Here is an 18,615-nt window from a genome sequence, read left to right as displayed (position 1 = left end):
GAATACATGTACCCGTATATTCGTTGCGGTGTTATTTACAACAGCCAAGATTTGCAAGCAGCCCAAGTGCCCATCAGCAGACCAGTGGATAAAAAAGGTGTGGTACATTTTACACAATGGAATACTACTCAGCCATAAACAAAAGGAAATATTACCTTTTGCCAGAGCATGGGTGGACCTGGAGAGAATTATTCTAAGTAAAATAAGACTGTCAGAGAAAGACAAATACCATTTCACTTATATGTGGAATCTAATGAACAAAATAAACTAAAAAACAAAATAGAAATAGACTCATACATACAGAGAACAGACTGAAAGCTGTCAGAGAGGAGGGGGGTTGGTGGACCTGGGTGAAATAGGTGAAGAGATTAAGGAAAAAATAAACCCATTGACACAACAATATGGTGATTACCAGAGGGAAAGGGGTAAATGGTGAAGAAAGGAGACTTGACTTTGGGTGGTGAACACACAGTACAATATACAGATGATGTGTTATAGATTTGTACACCTGAAACCTATATAATTTTATTAACCCATGTCACCCCAATAAATTCCATTAAAATTCTGTTTAATTATAAAAATAAATTACACACACACACACACAAAGAATGTCTCCAGACATTGCCTAATGTCCCTTGGAGGGCAAAATTATTCCCACTTGAGACCAACTGCTGATAGCCATGAAAATTAAATTTGTCCACTAGGGATGTAAATGATTTACCAGATAAAAGGAAAACCATAAAAATGACAGTTTTATTGCTCTGTATATTAACAAGTTTTGTATCAAAATTAACCATCTTATTGAATGAAGCCTTTTTCCTTCAGCTACCATAAATGCATTGCTCTCTCCAATTTTCTTTGAACCAGCCACATCTTGCCAATTCCCTCATTAACATGTTAATTGAATCTTTAACACGTGTTTTTCACTTTTTGGGAAGTATAATTTGGCAATACTTTACATACATTACTTTATTTAATCCTTATAACAACTGTATAAATATGAACTACCTGAAGTTGCACTGGTAACACTTGGAACAATTTGGAAACGCAGTCTTCATGACCCAAATAGTGAGCTCCTAACCACGATGCTATACTGTATTGTGAAGCTGGTCCTAAATCTCTGTGACCTGGCTTCCTGTTATCACTGCACTTAGCCTGCAAATATATCCCCATGGCTCTTGGCCACCCAATTTATATACTATAAAAGGGCTTCTGTAGTTCAATATTCAAGAAGCAATCAGAGTGGCCTTCTGACTTTGGAACCTTCTTTGCTCACTTTATTATATCACAGAAGTCAACACACTAGGAGGCTGACAAGGAGTACATGGAATCTAAGGCTACTTGATTCATTCAACATGATCCTTGAACTTGTCTTTGTGAGTTGCTGCTCTCTCTCCAGTAAAAGAAAGACTGAGAAGACTTTGGGGGCTTGTCTATCCTGGTACTCACTTTCTGCCCCTGTTCCTGTTTTTCAAACAGCGGATTTCGTAAAATAAGGCACAAAGACATCAGGGAATGGTCTCTGATGATCTTCACCTCTTTTCAGTCTAGTCTAATACTAATCACAGTAGGCAGGGTTTTGGATTCCGTGATTAAGCAATCATTTTCCTGAGTCATGAATGACCTCTCTTAGGGTGTAATTTAGTTTTATGAAAAATACATGCAGGCACCTGGAGTGTTCACAGTGGCTGGACTCATCCTGCTCCCTGATATTCCCTCTGCCCCCACCTCCCCTGCATTCTGCTCTGCCATGCTCTGCTCTGAAGAAACAGCTGCATCTCCCCCAGCATGAGGGCGGCCTGGTGGAGGAAGGTGGCATGAGGCCCAGTTTTGCCCTGCTTTCAGAGAATGCCATGGCTCTCAGCAAGAAGTCTGCATGGGCTCAGACTGGTGTGGCTCAGCTGGTTGGGCGTTGTCCTGCAAAGCAACGGGTTGCCGGTTCAATTCCTGGTCAGGGCACGTGCCTGGGATGGGGGCCATTTCTTGCCCTGGTTGGGACACATACAAGAGGCAGCTGATCAATGTTTCTCTCACATTGATATTTTTCTCCCGCTCTTTCTCCCTCCCTTTCCCTATCTCTAAAGATAAATAAATAAAATATATATTTTTTAAAGTCGGCATGGGCCACGGGTTAACACCTATATGGTCACACAATACCACCTATGGAGAAAGCCCTTGTGAAAATTGACATTAAGATAGTTCTTTCTTCTGAGAGTTATGAAAGAACACCTCCAGTTGTGGCTTGGCTGGAAAACACTTTATAGATGTAGAAGCTGGTGTCATAGATGAAGATTACAGAGGAAACCTGGATGCTGTGCTGTTTCATTTTAGAAAAGAAAGTTTACAGTAGAAAGGGTAATCAGATTGCATAGTCATTTGTGCAAGGATTGTTTGATTTTTTTTTTTTTTTTTAATCCAGAAATAGAGGAAGTCCAAGTTTTGGATGACACTAAAAGGAATTCAGGAGGTTCTGGTTCCACCCAAACACCTCTAGGGAAACAAAGAGCTTCCCATCTTTCACGCCACCTATCCTTCCACATCCATGAAAGGTAGGCCAACCTTAAATATTACCCCACTTGACAACAAAGGAAAATGAGGTGCCAAAATGTTATTTGGGGCCACTCAAGTAGTCTGCATTAGAGCCAGATTTTTAATAAAAATCAAACAAAGGTAGACATTACTAGAGACTTTGATTTATTTCACTATAGATTCTAAGCTAGGTCTCTTTTCCTATCCAATATGGTTTTCCTTGTCCTCTTTTTTTCTTTCCATTAGGCTTGTAGTGAGGCTTGTAATGAAGTGCTCACCAAAACAAAAAAAGCATTCTTAGGATACAGTAAGTCTGGGACTACAATTATAGCATCCCCTGTCTTTCAGGGAGTCTCATGCTGCCAGAAGATGCAAACTGAATCAAGGATACAGCAGGTGGAGGAGGCAGCAGCAACGGTCGGTCATGCTGAAGAGTGAAACAGCCAAGTGGGAAGCAGGTGGGACTGTGAGTGGGAAATCCTGGGCTCTCATTCCAGCTCTGATGCCTGACTATGAGCATGCCACTTAACTTCTCTAAGCCCAATGAAGCCAAGCCTCTCTCAAAATTGTAATTATTAACACCAACCTCATAGTATTTCATTAAAAGGGTTAATAAATATAAAGCACCCAGTGAAATGCCCAGCACTTGTTGAGTGTTCACTATTATTAGCTCCATCTTTCAGTCCCAACCCTCCTGACTCCATCCTACAAACCTAAGATTGTTCTTAAGATCAAATAAAATGTTATGAAACCATCTATAAAACTAAAGAGCTCTCAAATCTTACAGTGTTATTAAGAGAGCTCTAAGCCTATTACTCTGAATAGAGGTGAGTCACACATAACCCTTGGGGTTTTTTAATTGGTAGTAGTTGTCCTTCAAGCCTTCCCTTGATACTCATTTTAATCATTTTCACCCCATTAAAAAAATGACTGGGTACAGTGGAACATATGTTATATTGGCTCTAGGACCTAAAAATCTATGTAAAGATGGGCTTTAGCCTTTGCAACAATAAATAAGCTATAAATACCATTCCCCTCCTCCTACTCAAAGACACCTTAGTTCCAGCCATAAGGTGTATCAAGCTGCTTCCACCTTGCTGCCTTGGATTGCTTGCTCTGGGGGAAACCAGCTAACATACAGTGAGAATACTCCAGCAGCCCTGTGCAAAAATCCATGTGGCAAAATAGGAGGGTCATCTGCCAACAGCCAGCACCATCTTGCTAGCCATGTAAGTGAGCCACCTCAGAAGTAGGTCCTCCAACCCAAGACAAGCCTTTAGAGGACTGCAACCCAGCTGACACCTTGATTTCAACTTCATGAGAGACCCTGAGGCAAAACCACCAGAGAAGTCACTCCCCAAATCCTGATTCACATAAACTCTAAGAGAGAACTGTTTTAAGCTGCAAAGCTTTGGGTAACTGGGTAATCTGTTATGTAGTAGTAGAAAACTGATAACAACCCACTCCAAATTGTCCCCCGAGGCTGATTTGAGTGGCATTTTTGCCACTTACAACCAAAGAAATTCTGAATAATACATCTACCATATTAGAATCACTTGGGATGAGTCCTAGGCATCTCTAGTTTTTAAACGCTCTACAAATGATTATAATGTTGGAATATTGATATTAGTACATTGACTCCGTCTTTCCCTTGGATCCTTCAGCTGCGAAGAGAGGGGTGTCTGCTGCATGGGCAACAGCAGACCCTCCATATCACCCTGCCCAGGCTCTGTAGCTTCAGCTTCACTGGAGAGGACACTCCAGCGTCATCGCAAGATGTCGATTCAACACGGGAGGAGACAGATACCGTGTCACTCCCGAGTCGGACTGCACAGCCATTCTCGGCGGTGCAGATAGACTCTTAAGAAGCTACACCATCGTCTCTCGAGACGGACGGCTGCCGACGACGACATAATTATAACCCTAAAACTACAAGTGAACTAAACTCCCTCTTCCCACCATGATCCATTGTGTTAAGACCAGCTGTTAGGTAACGGAAGCTCAGAGAGGCTGCTCCAACATCAGGAAAATCTGAAGGACTTTTTTCTTCCTTCTATTTCTAACACAGAAATGAGCGAGAAAGATTAATTTTCACTTCTTTCCTCTTGATTTCCATCTTGGCTTCACTGTACTGAGTTACAGACATAGCCAGTTTGTGTGAAATATTCCTAGCCATGGGACAATTTGCAAGAGATCCTGTCACATTCTGTTGCCCACTATCCCTGCCCCAGACTCAGACATACTAACTCATTCATGCAATAGTCCACAAATATTTTTCAAGTACATATGAAAATTCCATTTTACCCAGAGAAAATGATACCATGATGATATATTGACACTTCTGCCTAGTCCTCACTCATAGTTATAGACCCAAGATGCTGAATTTCCAAACCTGAAACTTTAAAACAAGAGTACGTGAATAGCTAAGCATCTCTTTTACTCTTTCAGTATTTTTCCACAAACACTCAAGCAGCTTTTTAGAGCAGCCACACACCAGAAAAATCATTTTTAATCTTATTAAGGAACCTGAATTACAAAGATCTTAGCTACCAATTGATAATGGAATCAACTATTTTCCTGATATTCTAACATCCTAGTAATTATCTTCAGTTCCTCTCTCTCATATCATTCATGAAAACAGTCCCCAAATCCTATTAATTTTACTTCAAAAATCTCATATTGAGACTTTCATCTGCATTTTTACAGCAACAGCCTTTGTTCAGACTACCTTCATCTCCTGCCTAGTCCATTACAATGTCCTTTTAATTGGTGACTTTGACAACCTTCCTTCACTCCAGTTCACTCTGTACCTAGCTGCCAGAGTTCTTTCCAAAGTGTAAATTGTATCATGCTACTCCCTTGATTAAAAACATGTCATTAATATCACATACCCCCTAATATAATACACTGGGAAGCGCACATCATTTCTGTGGTATTCTAATCATGAGAAAACCCCAGATAAGCCCACTTGAGGAACATCATATGAAAAAAGTCATCAGTACTCTTCCAAAGTGTCAAGATCATGAAAGAAAAAGAAAGACTGAGGAGATGTCACAAGCAGACACAGAAAACAAAGGAGACATAATGACTAAATAGAATGCTAGTTCTTAGATTGACTTCTGAAACAATAGGAGAACATTAGTAGGAAAACTGGTAAAATACACATAAATTCTGTAGCTTAGTTAATACTGCTCTACCAACTTCTTAATTTTGACATTGTACAATGATTATGCAAGATGCTAACATCAGCCCTGGCTGGGTAGCTCAGCTTGTTAGTGTATTGGCCTTATACCCCAAGGATGTGGGTTTGATTCCTAGTCAAAAATCAACCAATGAATGCATAAATAAATGGAACAACAAATTGATACTTCTCGGTCTCTTTCTCTTACCTTGTCTCTCTTTAAAAAAAAGAATCAATAAACATTTTTTTAAAATGTTAACATTGGAGGAAGCTGAGTGAAGAAAATATAAAAATTCTCTGGCCCTGACTGGTGTGGCTCAATGGGTTGGGCATATTCTTACAAACCTGGCAAACGGAAAGGTTGCCAGTTGGATTCCCAGTCAGGGCCTACGCCTGGGTTGTAGACCAGGTCCCCAGTTGGGGGCAATCGAGAGGCAGTAAACCACTGATGTTTCTCTTGCACGTTAATGTTTCGCTCCCTCTTTTTCTCCCTCCTTTCCTCCCTCTCTAAAAATAAGTAAATAAAATCTTTACAAAATTCTCTGACTTCTCTTACAAATTTCCTGAAGTCCAAAATTATTTCAAAAGGTGAATGGAAAAGAGACTAGAAAAAAACAAAACAAAACATTGCCTCAAATGCCAATCAATTATATAAGCTTAATGGAGAGGGAGAAAGAATGGGGGGATGGGGAGTAAGGCTGGGGAGGGTGAGAGAGGGCAGAGGGCAGAGGAGAGAGGAAAAAAATGATTATGTGCCTAGCAGGTAACATGGGAGAAGATGTATGTTTACAAGATCTCCCATCAGCCCCCCAAATACACAGTAATATGAGCATCCCACAATGATAAATGTGGTTTGACTCTTTAGAAAATACAACCCCTAAGTGTAAGTCAGTCATTTTATCTGGTGTCACCTGAAGAAACAGTGATCTGTACCAGCACTAAAGGAGAACTGACTGTGGCAGAGAAGGCCTCCAAATTTCCATTGGCCCATTCTTTAGCAATAAAAATCCTGGTTTTGTGATGAAGCATGGTCACCCAGCAAAAAGAAATTTAGGAGTCTCTTTAATCAGTAAAGAGTATAATGTGGTAATGTGGTAATGAAAACCAGAGCTTTGGTGTCTGTCATATAGAGCAGAATCTATCTTGAGGCTTAGTTACCTCATCTGTAAAATAGAGATAATAATAAAGTTACTTTATAAAGTTGCTGTGGGATTAAATTTTTAACTCATGCAAATGTTTTACATTTAGCATAGTAATCTGGCACAGAATATGTGCTCATTAAATATTAGTTCTTATTTAAGTATATTTTATTATGTTGTTACAGTTGTCCTAATTTCTTTTCCTTTTGCTCCCCTCTGCCCAGTACCCCGCTTCCCTCCAGCAATCCTACCCACTTTAGTTCATGTTCATGGATTGTGCATATAAGTTCTTTGTCTTCACCCTTTCCTATATTATTCTTAACTTACCCCTGTCTATTTTGTGCTAACCAATTATGCTTCTTAATCCCTGCACCATTTCCCCATTTCTCCCCCTGCCCCCTCCCAGCTGATAACCCTCCAAATGATCCCCATACCTAAGATTCTGTTCCTAGTCTGCTTTGCTTAGTTGGATTTTGTTTCTATTTTTTGGATTCAGTTGTTGATAGTTGTGAGTTTGTTGCCATTTTAATGTTCATAGGTTTGATCTTCTTCTTTTTCTTGAATAAGTCCCTTTAACATTTCATATAATAATGGCTTGGTGATGATGAACTCCTTCAGCTTTACCTTGTCTGGGAAGCACTTTATCTGCCCTTCCATTCTAAGTGACAGTTTTGCTGGATAGAGTAATCCTGATTGTAGGTCCTTGCTTTTTATCATATGAATACTTCTTGCCAGTCCCTTCTTGCCTGCAAAGTTTCTTTTGAGAAATCAGCTGATAATCTTACAGGCATCCCTTTGTAGGTAACTTTCTGCTTTTCTCCTGCTGCTTTTAAGATTCTCTCTTTATCTTCAACCTTTGGCATTTTAATTATGATGTGCCTTGGTGTGATCCTCTCTGGGTCTAGCTTGTTTGGGACTCTCTGTGGTTCCTGGACTTGCATGTCTATTTCCTTCACCAAATTTGGCAAGTTTTCCTTCATTATTTTTTCACATAAGTTTTCAATTTCTTGTTCTTCCTCTTCTCCTTCTGGCACCCCTATGATTCAGCTGTTGGCACATTTAAAGTTGTCCCAGAGGTTCCTAAGCCTCTCCTCATTCTTTTTAATTCTTCTTTCTTCCTTCTGTACTGGTTAATTGTTTTTTTTCTTCCTTATGTTACAAATAATTGATCTGAACCCTGGTTTCCTTCCCTTCACCATTAGTTTTGTGTGGATTTTCCTTTGTTTCATTCTGCATAGCCTTCACTTCTTCCTTTCTGCATTTGCTGTACTTAAGCATATCTGTCAAGCCTGTGAGCATCTTTGTTACCAGTGATTTGAACTCTGCATCTGTTAGGTTGGCTATCTCCTCATCTGTTAAGTTGGCTAACTCTTCATCGCTTAGTTCTCCCACTGGAACCTTAATCAATTCCCTCTTTTGGGCCATACTTCTCTGTCTCCTCATCTTGACAAGCTCCTATGCTTGCTTCTGTGTCTTAGGTAGAACTGTCATACCTGTTATGTTATAAGGGGTGGAACCTTAGGTATTTGTCAGCACAGGGCGAGCCGTTTCACCACGTTGTGGTGCTGTATGTGGGGGAGGGGTCTAAGAGGGAACAATGCCGCTTTCTCGGCACTTGCCCCTTTTCCAGGCATTTCTCTTGCTTCCTGTATGGGACTGGCGCCCCCCTCTAGCTGTTGCCCTGGTCATCATTTTTGGAGTGGATGGATTTGTGGACATTCCAGGGCTGTGGGGGCTTTCTAAACAGGTGGACTCTGCTGAGAGACCTGCAGTTTCTTCTTCTGCTCTAACCCCCACAGTCAGAAGCAATGGGGCTTTATATTCCCCAGTGCTGGAACCATGAGCTGTGTGGTCTGGTCTGGGGCTGGGAACATTCCCCAGGTGCCCCTCCCTACTTTATAAAATGTGTGATTGCACTTTCCACCGGCCTGATGCTGCTCCCACTGCCGCTGCCACCACACTGCTTCCTGTCCTCCCGGGCTCTGCCCCTCTTACTTATCTAGATGAGTATTTCTTCTTTATATTTTTGTTTGTTGGACTTCAATGCAGCTTGATTTTCTGGAACTTATGGTTGTCTCAAGTTTTGAGGTAGTTGTATTCCTTCTTAGTTGTGGAGTGTCGTTAGCTCTTATTTAAAGACAGAGAAAAAGTCTAAAATCTGTAGAAGTGGAAAGTTAGTGACAAGACAGTCAAGTGTAACTCTAATTGCATACTCCATTAATCCAGTAGTAAATAGTTTTGGAACTGTGAACTGGTACTCAGCTTTCTTTTTCCATTTTAGACTTTACTCCTTTGGGAATTCTCACATTCTCTATATTCTATCCACCAAATCATTGAATCTTGCCAGTTTCCTAAAATGAAGAAGAAGCCATCCTGTGATCTAGAAAACTAGCTGAAAAGGTAAGATAAATCTCTTTGCCTGCATACTAATGTCAGTCCTTTCCCCAATGAAGAGATAGCTTTACCTGATATACTTGTCATCTTTCCTCTTCCTTCTTTCTGCTTATATAATTGGTACCCCATTAAATAGTCCTAATTACTAAGATTAGATAAATATGCACTTTTTTTAAAAAGAAAGCTGAAAGTTATAAATAAAAATTTCATGATTTTAATTTATAGTACATAATGCCACATCTTCTTTATCCATCATTCACTGATGGACACTTAGGTTGTTTACATGTCTTGGTTTGTGTAAATAATGCTGCAATGAACATGGGAGTGCAGATATCCCTTCGATACCCTGTTTTCATTTCCTGTGAGAAAATTTTTAAAACTTTAGCTGTATTAGGGCACCATTTTAAAGTTGTCTTTTAAAAAAAGAACATTTATAGTCTAAAAATATATGTTTTCAACCTAAGGGTTAAAAATAAGGACATTGGACTTCCAGTCAAGATGAAAGCATAGGGAGATATGCTTTGCCTCCTCGCACAACCACAGAGAGAATTACAGCTAAACCTCAAAACAAATAACACCCAGAACTGTCAGAAAAATCAAAATGTATGGAAGTCTAACTACCAAGCATTTAAAGAAGCCACATTCATCCAGACCAGTAGGAGTGGTGGAGATGTGGAAACTGGTGGAAAGGTGAGGAGTTGCCATGGGATGCAAGGAGGTGGCAGCGGAGGTGGAACGGGCAGTCAGTGCCACATTCATGTATGGTGAATAAGAATTAGGAGGGACACCTTGGGAGCAAGCAACCCCTGCCCCAGGCCAGGCCACACAGCCCAGGGTTCTAGCATCAGAAAGATAAATCTCCATAAATTCTGACCGTAAAAACCAGTGGGGGGTCGGGGTGGCGGAAGAAACTACCAGACTTTCAGAAGACTCCCTTAAAGAACTCACATAGTCTTAGAATGTACACAGACTCACCCTCTCTGGGATTCAACACCAGGACAATAGCTGGAAGGGCACTAGTCACGTACAGGGAGTGGGTGAAGTGATTGGAAACAGGCGAGTGGGCAAACCTCCAGAAGCCAGGCAAGCGGCACATACACCTATTCACGCCCTTCCCCCACAAAGAGCCACAAAGCAGTGAAGCAGATTACTCTGCCCTGGTGATTACCTAAGGTTCCCCCCCACACAATTTACAGCTGCCTTTTCTATAGTAGGCCACACTACAAAGACAGGGATTAAAGGCAGGCCTACCTAATACACAGAAACAAACACAGGGTTGCTACCAGGATGCTCAAAGAACTCATTGATTATGGCAACAACATAAAGAAAGAAATGAAGGTTACACTAAGTGAAAGAAAGAAAAATCTACAGGGAACTAACAGTGAAGGAGAGGAACATAAGGAAGAAATAAGCATTCAACCAGAACAGCAAGAAGAAACAGTAAAAACAAAACAAAACAAAAAGAACAAAAAACGAGGATAGTATAAGAAGTCTTTGAGACATCTCCACATGTACCAATAACTGAATCATAGGGATACCAGAAGGAGAAGAGGAAAAACGAGAAATTGAAAACTTATTTGAAAAAATAATGAAAGAAAACTTTCCCAATTTGGCAAAGGAAACAGACATAAATCCAGGAAGCACAGAGTCCCAAACAAGTTGGACTCACATCATCATTAAAATGCCAAAGGTTAAAGATAAAGAATCTTAAAAGCAGCAAGAGAAAAGCAGTTACCTACAATGGAATTTCCATAAGACTGTCAGCTGACTTCTCGAAAGTAACTTTGCAGGCAAGAAGGGACTAGCAAGAAGTATTTAAAGTGATGAAAAGCAGGGACCTACAACCAAGATTACTCTATCAAGCAAAGCTATCATTTAGAATGGAAGGGCAGATGAAGTGCTTCCCAGACAAGGTAAAGCTAAAGGAGTTCATCATCACCAAGCCATTATTACATGAAATGTTAAAGAGACTTATTCAAGAAAAAGAAAAAGATCAAAACTATGAACAATAAAATGGCAACCAACTCACAATGATCAACAACTGAATCTAAAAAAACAAATTAAGCAAACAACTAGAAGAGGAACAGAATCATAGATACGGAGATCGTTTGGAGGGTTAGCAGCTGGGAGGGGGAAGGAGGAGAATGAGGAAATGGTGCAGGGATTAACAAGCATAATTGGTTGGTACAAAATAGACAGGGGAGATATTAAGAATAGTATAGGAAATGGAGAGGTCAAAGAACCTATATGCTCAACCCATGAACATGAACTAAGGCGGGGGGGAGGGGTTGCTGCTGGAGGGAAAGGTGGTACCTGGCAGAGGGGAGCAAAGGGGGGGACAACTGTAATAGCATAATCAATAAAATATATTTTTTAAAGTAAGGACATTCTTTCTAACAAGTAGTGCTGGATTACATAAACTAAACATTAATTATGGTATCAGCAAATATCTAATGAGAAAAAAATTGTAAAATACTCAATATTTGTGATTTTAAACAAAGCATCACAGTAGCACCATGTGACAAATCAAGACTACTGAACTTCTTATGCTCATTTCATCATTTAATAGTTTTATTCAGATTACATATGATGTGGGAGGTGGGGTACCATATTCCTCCAGTACTTAGAACCTTTAGTAGTTTTTAATCCAGCCAAGTAATGGAAATCATGGGGTAAAATAGCAGGCTTATAGGATCGAGCCCTGGCTGGTTTAGCTCAGTGGATTGAGCGTCGGCCTGCGAGCTAAGTGTCGCTGGTTCGATCTTCCAGTCAGGGTACATCAGAGAAGGAAAACTCTGACTCCAAAAAACCTCCGCTGCCTTGCGGCATACCTCTTCAGGGGAAAGGCTAAGGGAGTAAACCCCGACAGAAAATCCGGAGCCGGAGTCCCTAAGGCGGTTTGACGTTGTAGTCAACACCGGCAACTCCTGCGGCGCACCTGAACCCAAGCTGTATCGACTCCGTCTTTCCCTTGGACCCTTCAGCTGCGAAGAGAGGGGGGGTCTGCTGCATGGGCAACAGCAGACCCTCCATATCACCCTGCCCAGGCTCTGTAGCTTCAGCGTCATCGCAAGATGTCGATTCAACACGGGAGGAGACAGATACCATGTCACTCCCGAGTCGGACTGCACAGCCATTCTTGGCGGTGCAGATAGACTCTGAAGAAGCTACACCATCGTCTCTCGAGACGGACGGCTGCCAACGACGACGACGACGATAGGATGGAGGCATTGGGGAACAGGAACCCAAATTCCTTATAAATTTTTATTAGTAATATCTTTGCAACTCTGGCTACAAGCTTTGTCAGCTCTTGATTCTTCTCTTTATTCATTCAACTCTGTCTTTTCTTTCTTTGAAAATATCATCTGGATTTACCTTAATCTCTTCCCTTCACTATTACTGCCTAGCAGAAATCTTTATCACACCATTTCAGTATTATTCAAACCATCTCCTCATCTGGTCTCCCATACAACAGTTTCTCCCCTGGCTCTTATCTGATTAAGCATTCTATAATATTTCTTTTACCATTCCACACTGCTGTTTCAGAATCTAAAATGAATCTTCTTGGCTTAAGTGACTCACCCTAACTCTTCTACCGGATTTTTAAAGGTTCTAATAATTTCATGTCATCTGAATTGTTGAAGTCTGTTTTCCCCTATTTCTTCATATGGATTATAATCAGAATGGTCTTTGCCTTCCTCTTCACCTTGCTTATGTTATTATTCCCCCAGTACACCAAAAATTGTTTGATTTTCTGTCCAAAACTGACTTCACCTTTTGGTAACATCACTCAGAAATTTCTTTTGGAAACTTAAAGCCTTACCTTCAGCCCATAGATTTGGATGTGACTAACTCCACAGCCAGCTCTAGAGTGGAAATGTGACCCAAGCCTGGCATAATCAGAGAACCACAGCCCCTTGGTCAGCACAGTCAGTCCAATGAAGAGCACATAATCCAAGCTGGTCCCATCAGAGCCCTGCCCAGACCTTCTGTTAGAACTTTTAGGAAAGTGCTGTTTTAGCAGTACTAGAAATAGCAATGAGAGATTCCTGATGTTATATTTGAACTTCTACACCTACCTAGGCCTAATATTTTCAGAATAAGAAGCAATAAGTCCTTTTTTCCCTTTTTGGCTTAAACCAATTTGAATTGGTTTGCGAAGAGTACTCCCATATCTTTGCCTCTTCAAGTTTAAGTCATCCTTGGAAATTTAGCTCTATGCTACTTTCAAACTGTCCTCCCTTTCCTTAATTCCCATTACACCTTACCTAATCCATATTATTTCAACACTACATCATCTCAATTGTTTAATATTTTCTAGTTTTGCTTCCCCACTGTACCATAAGCTTCTTGAAAGCTTGGACCATGAATTTCATTTCTCTTGTGTTCAGAACACAAGAATTTTTCTCACTTAAGATGCAGACCGACTGATAAATTCTTGGATACTTTTCTTTAGGAAGTCAGTGGTTAGACTCTTAAGAATATATGAAGACTGGGCAAATTGTTGCTGATCAGAACTCAGCTTGTTCAATAGTTCTGTTCCCATCTTTCTGATTTAAAAACAAAGATATCAGGAAGAAGAGGAAATGACATCATTGACTATGTTATAAAGGCAGACTTTGAATCATCTTCTGAAGATATGTTAGGGCAGTGGTTCTCAACCTTCCTAATGCCACAACCCTTTAATGCAGTTCCTCATGTTGTGGTAACCCCCAACCATAAAATTATTTTTGTTGCTACTTCATAACTGTAATTTTGCTACTGTTATGAATCTTAATGTAAATATCTGATATACAGGATGTATTTTCATTGTTACAAATTGAACATAATTAAAGTGATTATAGTGATTAATCACAAAAACAATATGTAATTATATATGTGTTTTCCGATGGTATTAGGCAATCTCTGTGAAAGGGTTGTTCCACCCCCAAAGGGGTCGTGACCCACAGGTTGAGAACTGCTGTGTTAGGGCATTTGGAGGGGCCTGAAAATAACTCCTGGTTTTAATGTGTAGATTCCATTATTATTCAGCCATGTTAAGACCAAGAGATCAAGAGACAGCTGCCATTGACAACATAGTTTCTTACATACTGTTCCCAAGAGGAGTTATATGTCACACCAGGCAAGGCCACTCAGGAAGCACCAGGAGGCAGAAAGAGTGACAGTAAAGCATGGGTACAAGCCTTTATAGTCATTTCCCAGAAAAGGCAAGGCAAAGCCGAGTTAGCAGGCTTAGAATTGGCTAGCTGGAAGAATTTCAGCAGGCTTTGGGGTGTAGAGGCTATCCCAAACTGGTGCCTGGCCCTGGATTGATTAGGACAGGGCTATATTGGCTTCATGTATGAAAGTTTGATAAAGGAGGTGGTTGTCGGTTGTGGGTTCTGGATTGGTTTGTTTGCATATAGAAGGTTCAGAGGAGTTGGTTGTTCTCTCTAGAAATTAGCTAGCCCCAGGAGGGGCAGTCTCTCCCTAGTCAGTAAAGCCCCAGATAGTTGAGCATCAAGAATACAAAAAATAAAATATAGTTAATACACTTCTCTAATTCCAACCTAGATTCAGAACAAATTGAGCAATAAGACAAAGGAGAAGTAGATAATGGCTAAAATATCCCTCTTACTGATAAAGCCTACCTTGAAGATTGTATCCTAATGTGAGAGTCAAATGGGCCTCCTAACTTCATCTAGAATTAGTCAGACTTAATCATATAGTCATAGGCAGCATTGGTCCAGGACAACTTTTCCCACTGGGAAGGGTTTTATGGCTTAAGATATAGAAGAAATTGAGTTTACTGAAAGCAAGTTTACTCCCAAGAGGGAAAAAAAAGTCATGAGTATAGTTGAGCACATGCAGTTTATTCTTACCAATCAAATAAGACACCCCATCTTTTCCTGGCAGAGTGAGCAGAATAAAGTCAAGGGGTATTGCTTGACTGAACTCCTTTTTCATGGATGGAAACATCAAAAATGGGCAAGAAACATTACCTCCTGCCCTGCCTCCCGCCAAAAAAAAATTTTTTCTTCTAGAGATTTTAGAAAGTGAAATTCTGGCACTTCCTTAGACATGATTCCAGCTTCAAGCTTTACATTTTAAGTCCAGATTTTCAGCTAACTGATACCCAGGAATTAATTGATTTGAGGAATAGATTGAAGAAATAAAATGGCGTGTCTGCTTTGGCAGCACATACAGGGTAGGGCAAAAGTAGCTTTACAGTTGTTAGTATGGAAATTAATACAATAATTAATAAATAATAACACGAGTTGTGTACTCACAACTGTAAACCTACTTTTGCTCCAACCTGTATACTAAAATTGGAACAATACAGAGAAGCTTAGCATGGCCCCTGCACAAAGACAACATGCAAATTCGTGAAGTGTTCCATATTTTTGTTATCCTTTAGATATGAAGGAGAAATAAAAAGCTTTTCCAAACAAACAAAAGCTGAGGGAATTTATCACCACAAGACTTGCATTTACCAGAAATGAAAGGAGCTCTTCTACATGTAACAAAAAAGATGAGTGTATATGAAATTTTAACAAGATGACAAACAGAAACAAAATATTGCAACTATTTCAGAATAGGGTATTAAACACTTGATTTTAACATCAAGGTTAAAGGGAGAAAAGGCACTTTTTAAAAAAGCCCTTTGTGCTCTGTAGTTTCTTTGACTGATGCCTTTGGGGTTCCGGTGGTGAGTTCTCTCTGTTCCAAACCTCCTTCTTTCAGTTGCATATAAAAAGTGTTGCTAACAGTTAATATTACGAGAATTTTACATAACTTCCAAATACCAGACTGAAAGAAAAATGGGCACTGAATAAAAAAATCTGCAAAAATAGGCAAGGAATTGATATCTTGTGTCTGGGGTGGGATTATGGGTGGTTAGAGACAGGAGTAAGGAACGAAACTTCATGTTTGTAACTCTTTTCACCTTCTTTTTGAATTTTGAATCATGCATTATTGCATTCGTATTAAATTATATCAATAATTAGACTTTAAAATACAGGGATGGGCAAAAGTAGGTAAGAACTCTGTGCCAAAGTGTGCTGGAGTATAGCAAGTAGACTACAAGAATACATAGAGAACAAAGGCCAGCAATTTGAACACTTATGAAATTGTACTTAGGTGCACTGTGCCATCGTGATATTGTTTTGAGTTAATAAAGATATTGTAATAATCATAACCTGCATGTTTTTCCATAGGAACTGTAAACCTACTTTTGCCCACGCCAGTATTATAAAAATCTTGTATAAAAATGTAATTTTAAGAAAACCACAGTTCTTCTTTTAACATTGCCTTTATTTCAATTAGTTTAAATGATGAAAATAAGAATTCACTTCATTTTCAATATTATTACATCTTTTAAACAAAATTTGTGGTCTCCAACATATTTAACTTGTCTGCATAAAACAATCTTTTACTTTCAATATTATTTGAAAGACTGATTTTCTGGGTGGTAGATTAAATTAAATGGAATAGGTTATTTTCTAAGAATAACATTAAATGCAGGTAGGGCAGTTATTTTAGCTACTAGCGAGGAGAGACATGGGTGGGTGGGTGGTGGCGGAGGTGAATGCAGGCAAAAGAGAGAGATTTGGCATTGTTAAGGGCCACCGTTAGATGGTAGTGCTGCTTCCAAAGGCAAGTAAGTGTTTAGGGGCCTGTAAAAATCCTAATGGGAACTTGACTGGTGATGGCAGCAGATGAGGAAAATGCAGGAACCTAACTCTGTCCAGTACTTACTTGTCTTTGGAAAACCACAAAAGTGCACAGGAGTCCCTAATGCCTCAGAGTTAGCGCAACACTAGCATCTAATGGTGGCCCTTAATGCCAGACCTCTTTCTCTACCTGCGTTCACTCCCCACCCCGCCCCATTCTTCTCTGGGCTAATAGCTAAACAGCTGCTCTACCTTCATTTAATAGTATTCTTAGGAAATAACTTATTCCATTTAATTTAATCTTAGGAAAGGAATTAAAACTTAAATTAAGTGAATACAAGACCTTCCTTTTAGACTTTGTGAAACAAAAAATTCCGAATAAATTAATCAAAGTTTAACCTTTTTGTGTGCTATTTTCCTTTGCCACTATTTTTGTTGCCTGTTCCACAATCCAGCAAGCACTTGGAAGCTCTTGAACCCCACCCACGAGGCTATTTGCAGGTGTTCGACCAGCACCACCAGGGAATTCCTCCATCGCCCCTCCCACCGGCCCTTTTCCCCGCCCACTTTACGTGTCCTCGTGATGTCAGCGCGCCATCTCCAAAGGTCGGCAGCAAATAAGCTCAGGCAGCTGTGGTGCTCCGTCGTACCTTCGCCTGGGCACGCGCGCTCGGTCTGGGCGCTGAGAAGACCCGGTGGAATCCCGCGCGGATGGAGGCCTGAGGGCGGTGGAGGCGGAGCACACCGCGAGCTGGGGGCGTGTCTAAAGGAAGGCCGAACAGCCGCCACCACGCTTTCAGTCGCAGCGAGACGAAAGCGAGCCAGGCTGAGGGCCGTGGCAGCTATGCAGCGACGGCGGCGCCTTTCGCCGCCTGCCTCTCAGCTGCCAGAGGACTGCGGGGGAGGTGGTGGCGGCCGCGGGGCCCACGCCCGCCACGCTGCCCACAGTGGGAGCGAGGAGGTGGAAGTGCAGTTCTCCGCCGGGCGTTTGGGTTCCGTCGCCGTGGATTCGGTGGCGGCAGCAGCGGTAGCCACGCGCAGCACTGAGGAGGAGGAGGAGAGGCTGGAGCGCGAGCACTTCTGGAAGATCATTAATGCCTTCCGCTACTACGGGTAAGGAGCCAGTGGCGGACCCCAGCTCAGCCCGGCGGGGCGTCCGTGACTTGCCGCGGCGGAACGGGGGCGTTCCCTGCTCCTGCTCCGCGGTCACCACGCCTCTGGGGCTCCCGGTCCGGGCTGCCTGAGCTGACCTCGGGGTCCCCGAGTCACCTCGTACCACTATAGCCCCTTTTGGTCCTGTACACCCGCGTGTCTGCCGAGCCTTCTGTTGCTTAGCCTCTTGTCTTCTGACCTCAGGTTTAGATTAGGTCTCTTGCTTTCCATCCCGCGTTAAAGGTTTGGCATTGAGGCCGGTGGGGGTTGACCGGAAAAATGCTGTGACAGTTTTTCAGACTGAAGGCAATGGTGGTAAATTGTTAAGTCCTGGGCATGATTTGTTTGTGTTGTCGATTGTCTCCAAACTAAACGCACGGGGAGCCCAAGTTCACCTCCACGTGGGACGCGGCAGGACGTGTTTTCCCAAACTGGTGCCAGTTCATAAGATTTCCCACCCACCCCCAAAGGCGCTGTGAAAGTACAGGCACATTTGTGGTGAGCTAGTGAACGATGCAGCTCATTGTGTTTATCTGGTGGGTGAAATTAAGGTTGGGGGTGGTCCGGA

The 18,615-nt window shown here is 41.3% G+C and overlaps 1 protein-coding gene and 1 non-coding gene across 2 annotated transcripts in view; both read left to right on the top strand.

Annotated features, from left to right (window-relative positions):
• The first annotated feature begins 15,524 nt into the window (after positions 1 to 15,524).
• LOC150013179 (U6 spliceosomal RNA) lies at positions 15,525 to 15,628 on the top strand. The gene has a single exon (XR_016510901.1). It is a non-coding gene; the product is annotated as a U6 spliceosomal RNA (small nuclear RNA).
• A 1,883-nt stretch (positions 15,629 to 17,511) lies between these two features.
• The window catches only part of CARNMT1 (carnosine N-methyltransferase 1), a 49,365-nt gene continuing 48,261 nt past the window's right edge, over positions 17,512 to 18,615 (top strand). The window contains exon 1 of the mRNA XM_090274180.1: positions 17,512 to 18,008. Coding sequence (XP_090130306.1) covers positions 17,740 to 18,008 — 269 coding nt within the window. The 5' untranslated portion in view covers positions 17,512 to 17,739. The remainder of the gene's footprint in view (positions 18,009 to 18,615) is intronic.

The sequence above is a fragment of the Furipterus horrens genome, unplaced genomic scaffold (assembly GCF_987537825.1).
Source record: "Furipterus horrens unplaced genomic scaffold, mFurHor1.1.pri manual_scaffold_4, whole genome shotgun sequence".
In the NCBI taxonomy this organism is placed as follows: Eukaryota; Metazoa; Chordata; class Mammalia; order Chiroptera; family Furipteridae; genus Furipterus; species Furipterus horrens.
Note: the sequence above shows the minus strand (reverse complement) of the source record. Positions and strands in the feature narration are given on the sequence as shown.